We start from the raw sequence: 14,241 nt of genomic DNA on the forward strand, positions 1-14,241 counted from the left end.
CTAAATGTAAACCCTAAAACCTTAACAATCCAAGTTGAAAACTTTAAGTAAAGTACCTAGAAGTCAAGATTCTCCATATTTGGTGCTCAGCTTAGAGATATTAAAGGGCCTGATTTTCAACACTTTTAAAAGACCTCTGTTTAGTATTTTGAAAGGGCTCCAATGAATTATTAATACAGAAGATGGATTTCATTAATTGTAAGATAAGAAGATGGGATGTATTGCTTTATATCTGTATCCAAAATTTATCTTACTTTCTTTAAATTACGGCTTAGATCTTGATGGCATCGTGTATTAAGGATATATTTAACTTCTCTCATATGAGTAGTCCCATTGACTTCTCTAGGATTTTTCTGTGTATTAAAGTACTCACACAATTTAATTAGAGAACTGGCATCTTTATAGGAAATCCCAATTTCACAAACACGTGCCTAGCTTTTACTTCCATGAATAGTCCCACTAAAGTCACGTTGGTTTCTGTGGTCAACTCACATGACCAAGACTTGACCATGTGAGCATTTTTGATGAATTGGCACTTTGCAAGCATCTTGTTCATATTCTGTTATTATTTTCACAAACATAAAGCCTAGCACATTTATTGTACATTAGAGTTTCAATTTAATATGAAAACAAGAGAACTATTTTTGCCAAAGGAAACATACAGCGATATACTTTCTAATGGCAAATAGAACTAATGCAGCACTCCCATCTGTTCACACTCCTTCAATTGGCCATTTGTGCAAACTTTAATGTGATAAAAGCATTGTATCACTGTATAAATATAGAATTATAAAACGTCAGTAGTGACTCCATAAATAAGGTTTCATGGAGAAATGCAATTATACAAGGATCATGAACACAGTCCTGCAAGATGTTAATTGTTCTGGTCTCGTTCCAACAAACCAATTAAGCACATGCTTAATTTTAAGCACATAACTTAGACCTAATGAAATAAATAAAACTGCTTACATGCTTAAAGTTAAGCTGGTGTTTAAGTACTTTGGTGGATTGTGGTAGAATCCTACACCACCACCCTTTTTTTTACAGTAAAATATTTAGTTATTAAAATGCAGGTTACTTTAAGGCAAGCTAGAGATTCAGTGTTAATATACTTATAAAGGGGAATAATTAGGAAACACATCAAATGTTACAGTAAATATATATTTTGTCCTAATAAAGTAAGATATTTCTCTATGGAAAATCACTTCAATTATAATGTTTTCGAAAGAGCAGGACGTTAACTTCCTTTTAAATTTGCAATGATTGTCATATCATGGAAAAATAAGAATGATTTTCAGCTTGGAAAGACTGTGTCAATAAACTCTGAATTTACAACTTAGCAGTTTTACAGAACACTTTTACAAGAATTCTTGCCTTTTATTTCCCATTAGTTCAAGGTTTCTGCCTAATGCCAGTTTTTATAGGTGTTCTGTACCATAAACTCTAAAAATAAGACATGCGAACAGCATCAATAATAAAAGATAGTAAATAAAACTGTACTACTGTTACTGAAATTCAGTTATTCTTCCCATTGAGATCTACATGAAATTATCTGTCTACAGTTTTCAAGCTTTACAAGGTCTTTTAAAGAAATACTGTTCTCAGAAATGCTTCTGTACATAAGATCTGTACCTATCTACATATAGGTATAGATAGCTAGGCTATCTAAGCTATCCTTCTGCTCAACAGAGCATGTTTCTTTTGCTAATTTTATTTCTTGTCGGTGCAATTACTTTTTTTTACCCTTCCCCAGCAAATAAAGTATTGAAAAAGATATCACTAGTAGCTAAAAGATGAAAGCGATCAAACACTGGGAAATACAATTACAGCAGGCACACAGTTATTTTCTAGACGAATTCAAGGCAAGATTAAATATACTTCTGCAAGTAAGTCAGAGCAACCTGTGCATGACCAGTGGGTGTTAAAATAGCTGTGCAGATGGGATTAGCACATGCTGATTTCAGCAGTGTGAAATTTATATTTCCAAATTTATTACCTCTGGACAGTCCCAAGTATTTGAATATTCTTTGAAGTCACAAATAGCCGAGACTGAAAAATTCTGGATTCGCTTTAGCCATTGCACACAGATGCGACTATCTGTTACCCAAGTAAGCCACGTAAAATAGTGATCACTAAAAAATAAAAGCAAAAAACAAAGAAAGGGTGGTTGTTAAAGAAGAGAAATATAGAAGCATTGCTGCAGATTGTATCCCCCATATTGCTCTATGGAACACAACAGCAAAGCTTCCATTGCCTTAGGGATATTTTTTTTGTTCTTTGTAACAATATATCACATGGCCAGACAGAATCAGAAGACAGCTTTTCTAGTTAGCTTCTGATCCATCTAGGAGATGAATATGGCATCCCACTGCTAGAAATGGAAAACAGAGGTTCAAGCATTTAAAACAAATATACAAAAGCCTTTTTTTTTAAAAAAAAAAGAAGACATATTTAAGGACACACTACCTGTGTGCTATGACTGCAGGAACTGGCACCTCCTTAGGACCATATGCTTCAGGATTACTAGTATCAACGATAAACACTTTAACAGTAGGATTTTTAGCCCCAGCCTTCAAAGAAAACGTATCAGGTTATTAAAATCAGGCTCTGAACAATTCAGATCAGGGAAAATTACAAAATTTTTTGCAAGAAAGCAGATTACAAAATATGTATTCAGTTGAGTATGACAGGACAAATATGGTCTTATGAGATCTCAGAGTGACACTACAGCAGCAGTACATTGCTTTACTTTGCATCATTTCATACACAAAGAAAACCTTTTAAACAGTCAAACTTAGTGCCTTTCTATACAGAAAATGTGCTGATGGGAACCAGTGTTCTAGTTGCGATGTGGACCTTTGCATCATGCACTACACTTACTTTGGCATAAAACTCCAGGAGTATATTCACATGATTGCAAGTGCTCTTTGACATGCCCGTTGCGAAATAAAATGGTTTTGGTTAAACTGGTTTTGTGCTTGCTTATCCATTGCATGCATTACTAGTTTTTTAATTCTCCTCCATGTGTGGTCAAAACCATCATACTTTACTTTAGAACTGTAACCCAGCTGAGTAACTTCTTAAGATATATTAACGTGATCACTTGCAATCATATGAACATGACAGGAGTCAGGAGAGCTCTCTAATGCATGCTGAAGAAATGCCAGTCCAAAACCTTCTTGCCTTAGATCTGGCACTTGAAAGCAGTTAAAATCCAAAGCTCCTTGAGATCAAAAAGCACTATGAAGTGTGCAAATAAACTGAAGCTGTCATAGTCTTTGTTTTTCAAAATAAAAAAATGTCTCATAATTAATTTATTGTAAGGAAAAATAACAATTAGATAGTTAACACATTACAATAAGTAACCTGAAATGAAAAAAGCGAGGCTTGATCATGCAAGCTTTGTACATGCTTTTTACTTGCATGAGTAATTCCATTTATTTCACTGATATTATTAAATATCTACAGTTTTCAATGTACCTTTAGCTTTTCAAAACCTGGACTGTGTTTGTTTTCTTTCATTTTTAGGCCCCAATGGATTTAACCACAGTAATACGGTTTTTAAGCAGTCAGTTTTAACATTATCATAACTTATTCCTCTACAGAAGTAAGTCAAAAGAACAAGAAAACATACCTTTGGATAGGGGATAGTTATTTTTCTAGGATACTGGTCCTCACCAAAATATGAGTATTCAATAACTGGTATGTCAGAATCATTAAATTGTACATATGCTAAATATCTTCCACTTGGAGACCACCACAGTGCATATTTTGTTGCTAGCATTTCCTCTGAGGAAAAAAAAAGATCATTCATAATAGTTTCTAATTGTATTATATCTATCTTGTACTCTATTTTAGCATTCTACTCTTAGCAACTGAGAAATGTAAAAATAGTTGTACTAAAGAAATAACACTAAGCATGTTGTAATACATCTCAATAATGAAAGGCCTTAAGGACTCTCAAAATAGAGACACAGATCTCATTTAATTCACTTAGGTTTTAATGTGTGCATGCGTTTACTTTTAATACTTTTTGATGCACTAAAGTGCCAAATTTTCACCAAACTTAAAACCTCCATTACAGCTTAATTCACAACCACTGTACTGTCTGTGCAGCAGAAGGAAGCCTAGTTTGTAGAGTTCTGATATAGTTTCAGGATTTGGGTTACACAGTATGAACACAAAATGCAGTCACTGTATGCAAATATGGAAATTAGGTAATCCTTAGGGCTCTAAAAATAATCTATCATGACAGATAGTTTAGAATGAATTGTGGAAAAGAGATAATCTTGGCAAAGCATTTAACATGTTAATTATTGCCCTTCAAGGCTTACTTACCTTCATAGACCCAATCAGGAATCCCATTAAATATTTCATTCTGTTTTCCATCGCTAGTTAGTTTAATTGATGCCTCCCTTGGACTTTGTTTTAAATATATATTATTCTGATATACATATACCTAAAGACAAGAAGATATTTTTTATGAATACATACACTAAGTACAGGCACCAATTACAGGAGTCAGAGTAAGAACTTCTGCAGTCAGCACTCTTACATTACACCAACAAGAAGACAATGAATACAAAACGTACATATGAGAACTAAAAGCCCTCACAAATTCTACAAGAGTAGCTATCTCTGTAAATAAATTATATGTTATGGGCCAAATTCTATGTTCAGCTTTGTCAGAATGAATCCTTAACAACTCTGGGTCTTAATAATCATCAGAGGATTCTGTGGTTAGCTTTGGTGTGGAAAATAATGAAAAAAAAAATATCTTTGAAACTCATTCAGACTGCTATGCTTCTTAAGAGACCCTCAATTCATTCTGGTTCCACCAAAAATAGAAGACAAAACCAAATACAACATCTAAAATGAAAATGACTGAACTTTTCTAAACCTATCAAAAGGCCTAGGTCATGTGAGACGAGACAAAACCAGGTTTTACTCTATACGGGCTGGCTTGTTCCTTTCTAGCGAATTAGTTACCAAGAGACAGTTCTTGCAATAAATGCTTACAAGCCTTGGGTATTGCTAAATTTCAATCAGAAGAAGGGCCATGTGCTTAAGAAACCAGCACCAGAAACACTGGTTTCTTAGAAAAGCAGGCCTTTTGAAACTGTAAGGATTTGTTAGCAATATCAGTGTAACATTTTAACTACTTTGTACTTTAAATGGAAAACAAAGCAACTCCTAAAACTTCCAGATTCAGTACAAGGACTATTGTATAAAACTATCATATACTATTATTACTAAGAAATTAGCCTCATTGTGTTCAGAATTCATGATAAAGAAAATAACAATACTTAATCTACTTGAGAGAATTAATAATCCTAGGATACGGAAAAATTTTCCTAAAATCTTGTCCATTCATACTTAGCCTATTCCCTGGGTATTTTCTGAAATTAGTATCATTAAAAATTCTTTCTTGCATAAATATTTTGTCAACATTGGATAAGTAGTTAAAAGATCACTGACTACAATTGGGCTGATGCTTTGGAATGAAGAATAAAAAAAGTTACAAACCTGTTACTATGTGCAATATGTCTGTTATAATTACTGAGAAATACATACTTGGCTATCATGTAGCTATTAAATAAAAAAACTAGAATAACATTTTTTTTTTGCAATAAGAATCTGGCAGCCATTTCCTAGAGTAAAAATTTTAGAAAATATTTTAAATACTGCATCTCTAAATCTCCACAGTAAACCCATGTGTTATACAGTGCCAAAGGAAAATACATTGGTTTTCAGGCCTCAAACTACATTTAATCCTATATACAATTATGTTAGTCAATTCTTGGTAAGAGACTGGCTGGCGAACTGAAACATAATGTAGCTGAGAACATGTATTCTTCTGTTGAGACACAGACAAGTTAAACTTTAACAAATTAAAACTTTTCTTTGTCATTCTTGCTCACAACCAAGGTTACTATAGAGAGGCCTGTCAAAAATATGACCCAACAAAATAATAACCAAAGGCAAATAAATATCTTCTAGGCAAAAAAAGCAAAATTGTTCTAGTGCTTTGTTATGTTTACTGACCAATTTGTGTCCAACGGGTGACCAGGATATATACTGAATTTTATGTGGAAGCTGATTTTCTGTTACAAAACCACTAAAAAAAGGAGAGAAGTTGAGATGGCTTTTTGCGCACAGTGCAAATGGATCATTATACTGTACATTCATATAAATTCATGAAGAGCTGTATTTCCTAACAGCTTTTTGTTTCATGAGCAATGCAAATTTAAGGCAGGCAGTGAGACATGCAGTAATGTGATGGTGTACACCAGTGCTGGTAAAGGCTTGCAACTCAACCTCTTGAAAACATAATCAACAGCCTAAGAAGCCAGCCTTATCTCTTTTTAAATGCGGCACAAGCATCTACAGTCATTTGCTCTATTTGCAGTCTGTATTATAGTCTCAGCCAGTTATTGGGTAAGGTAAACTCGGGATATAGCATGCGGAGTCAAGCATAACAGCAGCAGCTACAACATTTGTTAGGGATCACAACCTACATGCAGTCTCTCTCTATTCACATTAGCTTGCAGCAATCTTCTCCTGTCACCTTGAACCAACAGTTTCACAAGAATGGAGCAGCTCATTGCACACCTTGTTGCTCAGAACTGAGAAGCACTTGGTCATATTGCTACTTATGGCATGGAAAGGTGATTGGGGAGGCAGATGCCCTCCTTCGAACTTGGGTAAAAAGAGGAGTGTTTTGGGGAAGACCTTGGGGAAATTTTGAGGAACCCAAGATGAACTGCTACAAGATCACTGGAGCACTAACGGACATATGAGTGTTTTAGTTAAGCTAAAGATTAGATCAACCATAAAAAAGATGCATTAAACAACCGAAGGGCATGGAGACATCTAGTTGAGACTGAAGTGGACTCAAGTAGCCAAGATGCAGTAAGAGAAATTTATGCAAAGAAGAACAAAAACTGAGAATCTTGTGCAGTAGAAGTTTTAGGGCATGAAATATAAACCAGTTGAGACACCTGGATGAGTAGATGAAAAGACTGATTTTCTTAGACACCATTTTTTTTTCAAGAAAACAAAGAACCTTACATACTCAGGCAAAAGCAAAGCAGGATGTTAGTTATATTACTATAGAGTTTTTCAGTGGAAATGCTTGCAAGCACATCTCTACAGAGTATTCATCACAGCTCTCTAAGAAGTATCAGGCCTTACCCATATATGAGATCATAAATATGGTATGATGCTGTGTAAGAGTATCTCCACAGCTGCAAATATTAAGCAAGAAAATAATATTACTAACTTGGAAAAGAGTTAACCTAATTAAAAACAATGTGCTACCTTTTTGCAGCCTGCTCTTTCTCAAGAAACTACCAAGAAACATTTATCCATGGCAACCACAATCAACCAAACACTAAATGAAACCAAACATTTCATTAAGCAGTATATTAAAATAATTACCTTTGAATAATTGCTTTCCAGAGCTATGAAGTATTTGTCTGATGACAACACATAATTTGAAGCATTAACTTGATTCTGAAAGATTAAGTAGTAGATTTGATTATAGTAAAAGCCCTTTGAATAAGGATGCAATGGGTCAGGTTTAAATCCACTCACTCTTAAACTGATACTTAAAATATAACTGCATTTTGCTGCCTTTTTTATTAATTGAAAAGGTACATACCATTGTGCTATTTGTCATGATGGTAGTTGCGTAGTTCATTTCAACATTGTGAAGAATAATATCACCTTCTGCAGACTGATGAAGATATTCATTATCTTTATAAACAAGATAAAAAGGCTGTTACCTTGCACAAAGATACTATAGAACAGGTCCATTTATCAAAGTATTCACACTCCTGTCAGTGCATAGATTTTGAGCAAATATCTGCTGGCATCTACATGAAAAATGTTTTTCTTCTAATGATGCCTAGGTACACAGTTATCAACAAACTGTCCTCAGGGTTCTTGACTATGTTCTCAAGATTATATACTGCACAGAGAATCAGTTAGTTTACCTTATAATTAAATGCCAGATTTTATCCTAAATAATGTCTGGTCAAGAATACCAGGGACAGACCTACTAGAAGGTCAGTATCACAATATAAATGTTTTAAAAGAAAACATTTGAGATGTCAGCAGAACATTTTGGTTTGTTCTGATTCTGCATGTAACAGCAGTACCATGGAACTGACATTACAGAAATGATACAGCCCTTCTCATACAGGTCCTACAAAGCAAGGGTGAGTGGTCTTCAATAAGAATGGAATTTAAGCCTACCTGTGCTCAAGACCTGAGCCATAGTTTTTTAGAGAATGAAGACCAGAAATTTAGTTTCGCAACATTATATTCAATGCTAGAAACTGATAGAAGGAAAGACATAGTGTAGCTAAAGAGACAGAGAATTTAACAACTAAAGAGCAGCCTGAAACATTGTATAAGGTGTCCATTTTTAGGAAATTAGATCACCAGTGGATCTTTTGAGCACATTTTTGTGATACTTTTAATGGCATTTGTGGTGATCTCAGGCCCCCTTAAAGAAGCGATATTCAGTTTTAACTCATTGCATCAGAAGTAGATATGACTACCTATAATATCTATAGCATGACTTTTGCATGAGCTTTGTTATTGTTAAGAGGAAAGATAGGTCTAATTGAGAAGGACATAAAGAAGGAAGGAGAGTATTAGGTTTAGGCGATATGCTGCCTACGTACTTCAGACAGAATTCTAACAAACGATGACCTAATTTTTAAATTTAAAGTGATGTCAGCATATTTCAGATTGTTGATTGTAAAACTTAAACTACTGCTAGCCATGTCCTGGAAGCCTTCATCTCAGTTCTAAAATTCTGGGCTAAAGCTAACTTGCCCAGATTCCATGTGAACAGTAAGATGGATCTTATCTCTAGCCAAAGAATAATAATTGCTTGAGGCACAGCAATAGGATAGGAGTCGTAGTAGCGCATGTACTAGAATGGAATCTATCTTAAGCCTTTCGGTACTGCTGCAATTCAATGATAACAACCCTAACATTTCAGCCACACACAGAAACATATATCAGGAGCAATTAACTTCATGTTTGTATCTTCTGCCTTAAGGAACTTGTTTAGAAACTCAACCTTATTTTCTAGGCAACGCATTAGAACTCATAGATTTCAGCAGTGTCAGCATTTCTATAAAAGAGATAAAACCAGCTGAGCTCATTGCAGAGCTAGGTATTACTGAAAAAAAAGAACAACAGGGCCTACAAGACAGGCTATTTCAATCATTAAAAATGGTCAGTGAAAAAGTTCTGTGACAAAAAAAAGGGAGATTGCTTAGGAAATGACTGACACATTGACATATTTTACTTGCTGCAATGAATATGACAGCAAAAGAAATAAAACACTGAAGGCTTCTGTAAAATTATAGTTTATGCTTGATTCAAACATGTCTGTTGAAACATCAAATACCTAAAATTTCTAGAATGACTGACAGAAGAGTAAATGTCAGCCCCAAGTTTTGACTAGCAGATTGTTTAATTTCATAGTTAACATTCATTCACAGTAAAGCCGGAACAAAAATACATTTATGGGTTTGTGTAAAGCAGTCTGGAAGTACATATTAGAAAGGCTTATGTATGTTTGAGAAAATGTTATACTGACCTGACACCCAATATGGAAAAAATGTTTTATATTGGAAGTTTCCATTCAAATAATCCTCCAATGTAAGAGCTCTGGGACCATCATCTGTGTTGGCAACTAAGAAAAAGACAGAAAGTATCTGTTAATGCAATGCTGTGAAGTGTTCTGTTAAGGTCCTTTAACCTCTGAAGGACCCACCTTCAGGAATACAAAATTAGGAAACTAGACAAACTAATTTATTTCACCTAGTCATTTATTCACTCAGACCTGTTTACGTGTAGAACCTACGAGTCCAAGAAAAGCATTTTCCACACGATATACAAATGAAATTTTTTTCTAAAGCATAGTGTTGATAAACCTGTATGGTATGTAGAAAAAAAACACCTTAATAAAGACCTGCACATATGCAGCAGAGTCAAACACTAGGATGTGCATACAAATCCCTACTGCCAAATTTCATAAACGTCTCATCAACTAGTGTTACATGGATACGAGGCTTGCAAAATAATCACCATCCACATAGATTTCTTATTAGGCACGTGAAAAAAATAGATGAAGGTATGCAGGTAAAAATGATGCTGAAAAGTAATGAATGAGTGAACCCAAACTTCCGCTTTTTATTTAATGCTGCAAAAGAAAATTAGCAATGATTCTGGAAAGAAGACAGGTGTTCCGATATTTGATTCTAAGCAGATAAGACAGATAAGATAAAAATAATGCACAAAATTGTGGCTGGTTTTGTGTCTCTTGTCTGACTATGTTTCTTCCAAAGCTGAACACTTTAAGCTAGGGCAGATTTTAGAAACAAAATTTAAGGATAATCAACTGGATGAGAAGAGGGTGATGTGAAAATTTTGGCTTGCTAAGTGCATAGAAATGAAAAATTCCTTTATAAAAATGCAATAAAAAGACAAAAAACATGCAGTCCACAAGAGAAGGGGTACTCAAATATTTAATCCTCAGCAGACACAGGAATATTTCTGATAAAGGCCAGCTTTTGAAGTTCAGTACCCTAATAACAGCAGCTTTTATGTCTAGGCATTCTAGGATTCTATGCTTTTCTCCTTTAAAATCAAGAGGACTTTTGCCACGGTCTTTAGAGGTAGTGGGGATGTCACTGTGCAGCCTAGCAGGCCTCTGCCACTTCCCCCTTTTCCTCCTTCAGAGCTCTTAGATGACAGCCAGATAATCAAGATGACTCACTGCTCTCAGGTTTCATATCATGCTCCATCACTTCCTCATTACAGCTGCCCTTTCTGTTAAGACCACGCTGACTTTCTGGGAAATGTTTCTTTATATTCTTTTCTATGGCACTTCGTAATGACAATACATGTTTTCTTCTGCTAAGTGACTATTACTTACCGTAGAATACACATGTCAGGTTGACTGTTGACACTAGCCTTGTCTGCACTAATGCAGAAGAAAGCTGTCATGAGAAATAAAACTGAATGCCAATCCACAGGCAAAAACCTATCAGTATAAACTCTGAGCTAGCAATATGTCGAGAAAATATCCCCAAAAGTTCAATGAGAAGTTAATTCCTCCTGCTAGTACCATGACTGCATATTAGAGTTCCTTGATACGTTAATGATAAGCACGGAAGATGGAAAACTCTTTAAAAAACACATAGAATATAATTCCAAAGAAGAATCCACTTCTGTTTATACTGAGTGATGATTACTTTTAATGAGGTTTCAGTTTAAATTCTCTAAGCAAATATACCTATTCGCAAAATAAATCCACCATTTAGATCTGTTTCCATGGTTGTGTGTATAGGAGGCTTAAATTTGCAGTTCTGATTGATACCTTAATCTGGTAAAATTTCCTTGTTCCTTCTCTTAAGAGGATTTTTTTAATTAAAAAGACAAACAATATCACAAATCTCTCATTTCTCATCTAATTTTCACAGCTCTAATTTAAACCTTCACTCTGTTAGCCATCTCACCCTTACGTACTTAATATTCTGTGATAATTTATTATGACTGCTAATGATTTTCAAAACATGTCCACTCCTATCTGAATTTGTACCATTGGACTGCAAAAAATCTGAACACAACATTTCTTATTTGATTACTTATAATTTTGAATGCTTGTTTCTAAGCAACAAAAGATACATTTAAATGCTTTAATTAAAAGCAGCATCTTTAATAGTTTCCTATAATTGTTGCCGAATCTTTCTTCTGTAACTAAAGACTGGTTCAATAACAGCATTTGAAATCTCTGCTTATGGAACAGACCCTAACAAGAAAAGTACTTAACATGTCTGCGGCACTGTAGAGACATTGATTTGGATGGCTGTTGGTAGGCTCGGTAATTTCTTCTGTTGTGTTTCATTTCTTGTTGAAATAACAAAGATGAAAAAAGATGCTCAGGGTCAAAAAAGAAGCAAATAGCAGAGCCAACCACAGAAATGAAAGCTTACCAAATCTCAGCTTTGTTTTTTTCCTTCACCACCCCACTGTGTCAGTTTTAACCCTTTGTGGTGCATTTACATTCACTTTCAGGGTGTATTTCTCTATTTTTCTATGCACTGAATTGGTTATTTTGCTTCACAGTGTAACTTGCTTTATATATTACATGATCATAATTACTTAATCATGCATTGACTGTATTCGACTTACATGTATAATTGCGGTGATAAAAGCCTGATTAATCTCAGATAAACTTTATACACACCAATCCATCACTATGAAATTCTGTTTGTAGTATGAGGATTGTTCCTTTTCAAATACTAGATGTGCATAGACCAATGCAACCCTTGCTTTAAATTTCAAAGCACCGCTGGCTTATTCCACAACGTGGCCTAATGTGCATCTATATAAATTGTCTCTACTCCTGCCAAATTAAACCAAGTGTACACAATAATCAGAAAATATTCTGGTTTCTGTATTTGTTTCTTTTTTTAATTAGTTTTCTTAAAAATAAATATAGCTCAATATATGTATTTTATATGTATTTACATGTATTTAGTATCTATGAATTTTTCTATGCATTTTATTTAGCATCCACTGCTACACAGCAAATAGATAATTTGCCAAAAGAAAACGGGTTAACATCTTGGTACAGCCAGCTTGCAGATGGTGTTATATACTGCTTCTGGACTAGCATGTCCATTCTCCAACACTGTAGGCCGATGCTGAATAGCTAAGCATGAGCCCCTTCAACATGCGCAGCCTTCTACTTCAGGAGACCAGAGACCAGTTCAGCATCAGAAATTAATTCCAACGCTCCTCATCCTGCTTCAGAAGTTCTGGTCACGCTCAGCTTCACATTAGCTGAATCTGCTTTTCCTTACCTGTATCACAGTTATTTTTTGTGAGGTGTGCCACTTGCTTTCTTAGTGAAGGTTACCTCAAAAACACCATTTGGAATGAGAAGAAAAATGAAGCCTGAATAAGGCATGCTCAGCAGTATGATCCAGCTCTTTTTATTGGTAGGAACTGAAGCTGTGTATAGAAAGCTACAGCATGCTAGAATGAGAATGGTTGAGTTAACCACTGACTAACATCTACTGCATAAGCATCCAAGAAAGGAAAGGACCCTCACTCTAACAATACACTGAGAAAGAATCATTATAATTCCTTTCAGTTACTGAAAATTAAGTCTTCAGAAAATATAAAGAAAAGCTAGTTTAAAAATTTACCTTAGTTCATAGCCATCATATGTTACTCCTAAGCATAGACTTGGAGAGGTAAGATTATCATGGTAACCTCTTTAAATTAGCCTTAAATCCGAGTTTTTATTCTGCCACCACCGTGTAAAGAAATACAGAAAATTAATACAGCATGTTTTGGATAAGCACTTCATGATGATTTAACAACGTAAGTGTCAAAAGACTTTCTTGAAAGCACTAAATCAGATTTGAAAAGAAAAGGCTACCCAACCCCACAGCCCTAGGAGTACTGTCAAAGACCTTAAATGCACAAGTGTATCAGATGGAATGCTGTTCTGGAAATATGAACTAATGAAGCCTATTAGTTTTAGAAAACATACCTATAAAGTTTTTAGTATTAATTCCTACCAATTTTTATGCATTCTGTAGTACCAAACAGAAGAGTATGCATTAGTCTAATCCATTTTAAGACTGGGTTTTATTCCTCTGCCTTAATAAACTTATGATAGCTCTTTGAAACCAGCATACAGATCACCATAGTTAGGCTTACACTATTACTCAGATCTGAGCCTGAACTCACAGCTAAGACTGAACAACCAGATTTTGGTGGAAGCATGCTGTCACAGTAATTCATTTCACTTACAAGAAACATCAGCAACAGATGAGAGTTTATAATCTCAAATTGTCACTTGCCAGTTTTGATAGATGGACAAGATAAGAATTTCTCTTTAACTCTATTATTTCTGTTTTAAGTCAAATATCCAGACACCCATTCAAACTAGAAAGCATTAACTAAAAGTACCATCTCCAGCTAAATTCAGTGCCAGCAACTGAATTCCACAGTGCCAGCAACTGAATTCCACAGTGCCAGCAACTGAATTCCAGACTGGAAGTTTTTCCTTCCACTCTACAATTATGGAAGCCACCCTGTTTGTCTTTGCATAGGAACACAGGGAGGCATTTATTGAATCAGAAAATGGATTTGGCTGAGGTGTTGCAAGGAACACCACCATTTCCTAAGTAATTG

The 14,241-nt window shown here is 34.9% G+C and overlaps 1 protein-coding gene across 1 annotated transcript in view; it reads right to left on the reverse strand.

The window, feature by feature from the left end:
* FAP (fibroblast activation protein alpha) overlaps positions 1 to 14,241 on the reverse strand; it is a 38,818-nt gene that overhangs the window by 20,912 nt on the left and 3,665 nt on the right. Inside the window, exons 3-11 of the mRNA XM_054070418.1 lie at positions 9,623 to 9,718; positions 7,664 to 7,758; positions 7,441 to 7,515; positions 7,195 to 7,247; positions 6,046 to 6,118; positions 4,339 to 4,459; positions 3,635 to 3,789; positions 2,467 to 2,570; positions 1,997 to 2,132 (exon numbers count right to left, since the gene is read on the reverse strand). Coding sequence (XP_053926393.1) covers positions 1,997 to 2,132; positions 2,467 to 2,570; positions 3,635 to 3,789; positions 4,339 to 4,459; positions 6,046 to 6,118; positions 7,195 to 7,247; positions 7,441 to 7,515; positions 7,664 to 7,758; positions 9,623 to 9,718 — 908 coding nt within the window. The remainder of the gene's footprint in view (positions 1 to 1,996; positions 2,133 to 2,466; positions 2,571 to 3,634; positions 3,790 to 4,338; positions 4,460 to 6,045; positions 6,119 to 7,194; positions 7,248 to 7,440; positions 7,516 to 7,663; positions 7,759 to 9,622; positions 9,719 to 14,241) is intronic.

Source organism: Cuculus canorus, chromosome 6 (assembly GCF_017976375.1).
Source record: "Cuculus canorus isolate bCucCan1 chromosome 6, bCucCan1.pri, whole genome shotgun sequence".
NCBI classification, from domain to species: Eukaryota; Metazoa; Chordata; class Aves; order Cuculiformes; family Cuculidae; genus Cuculus; species Cuculus canorus.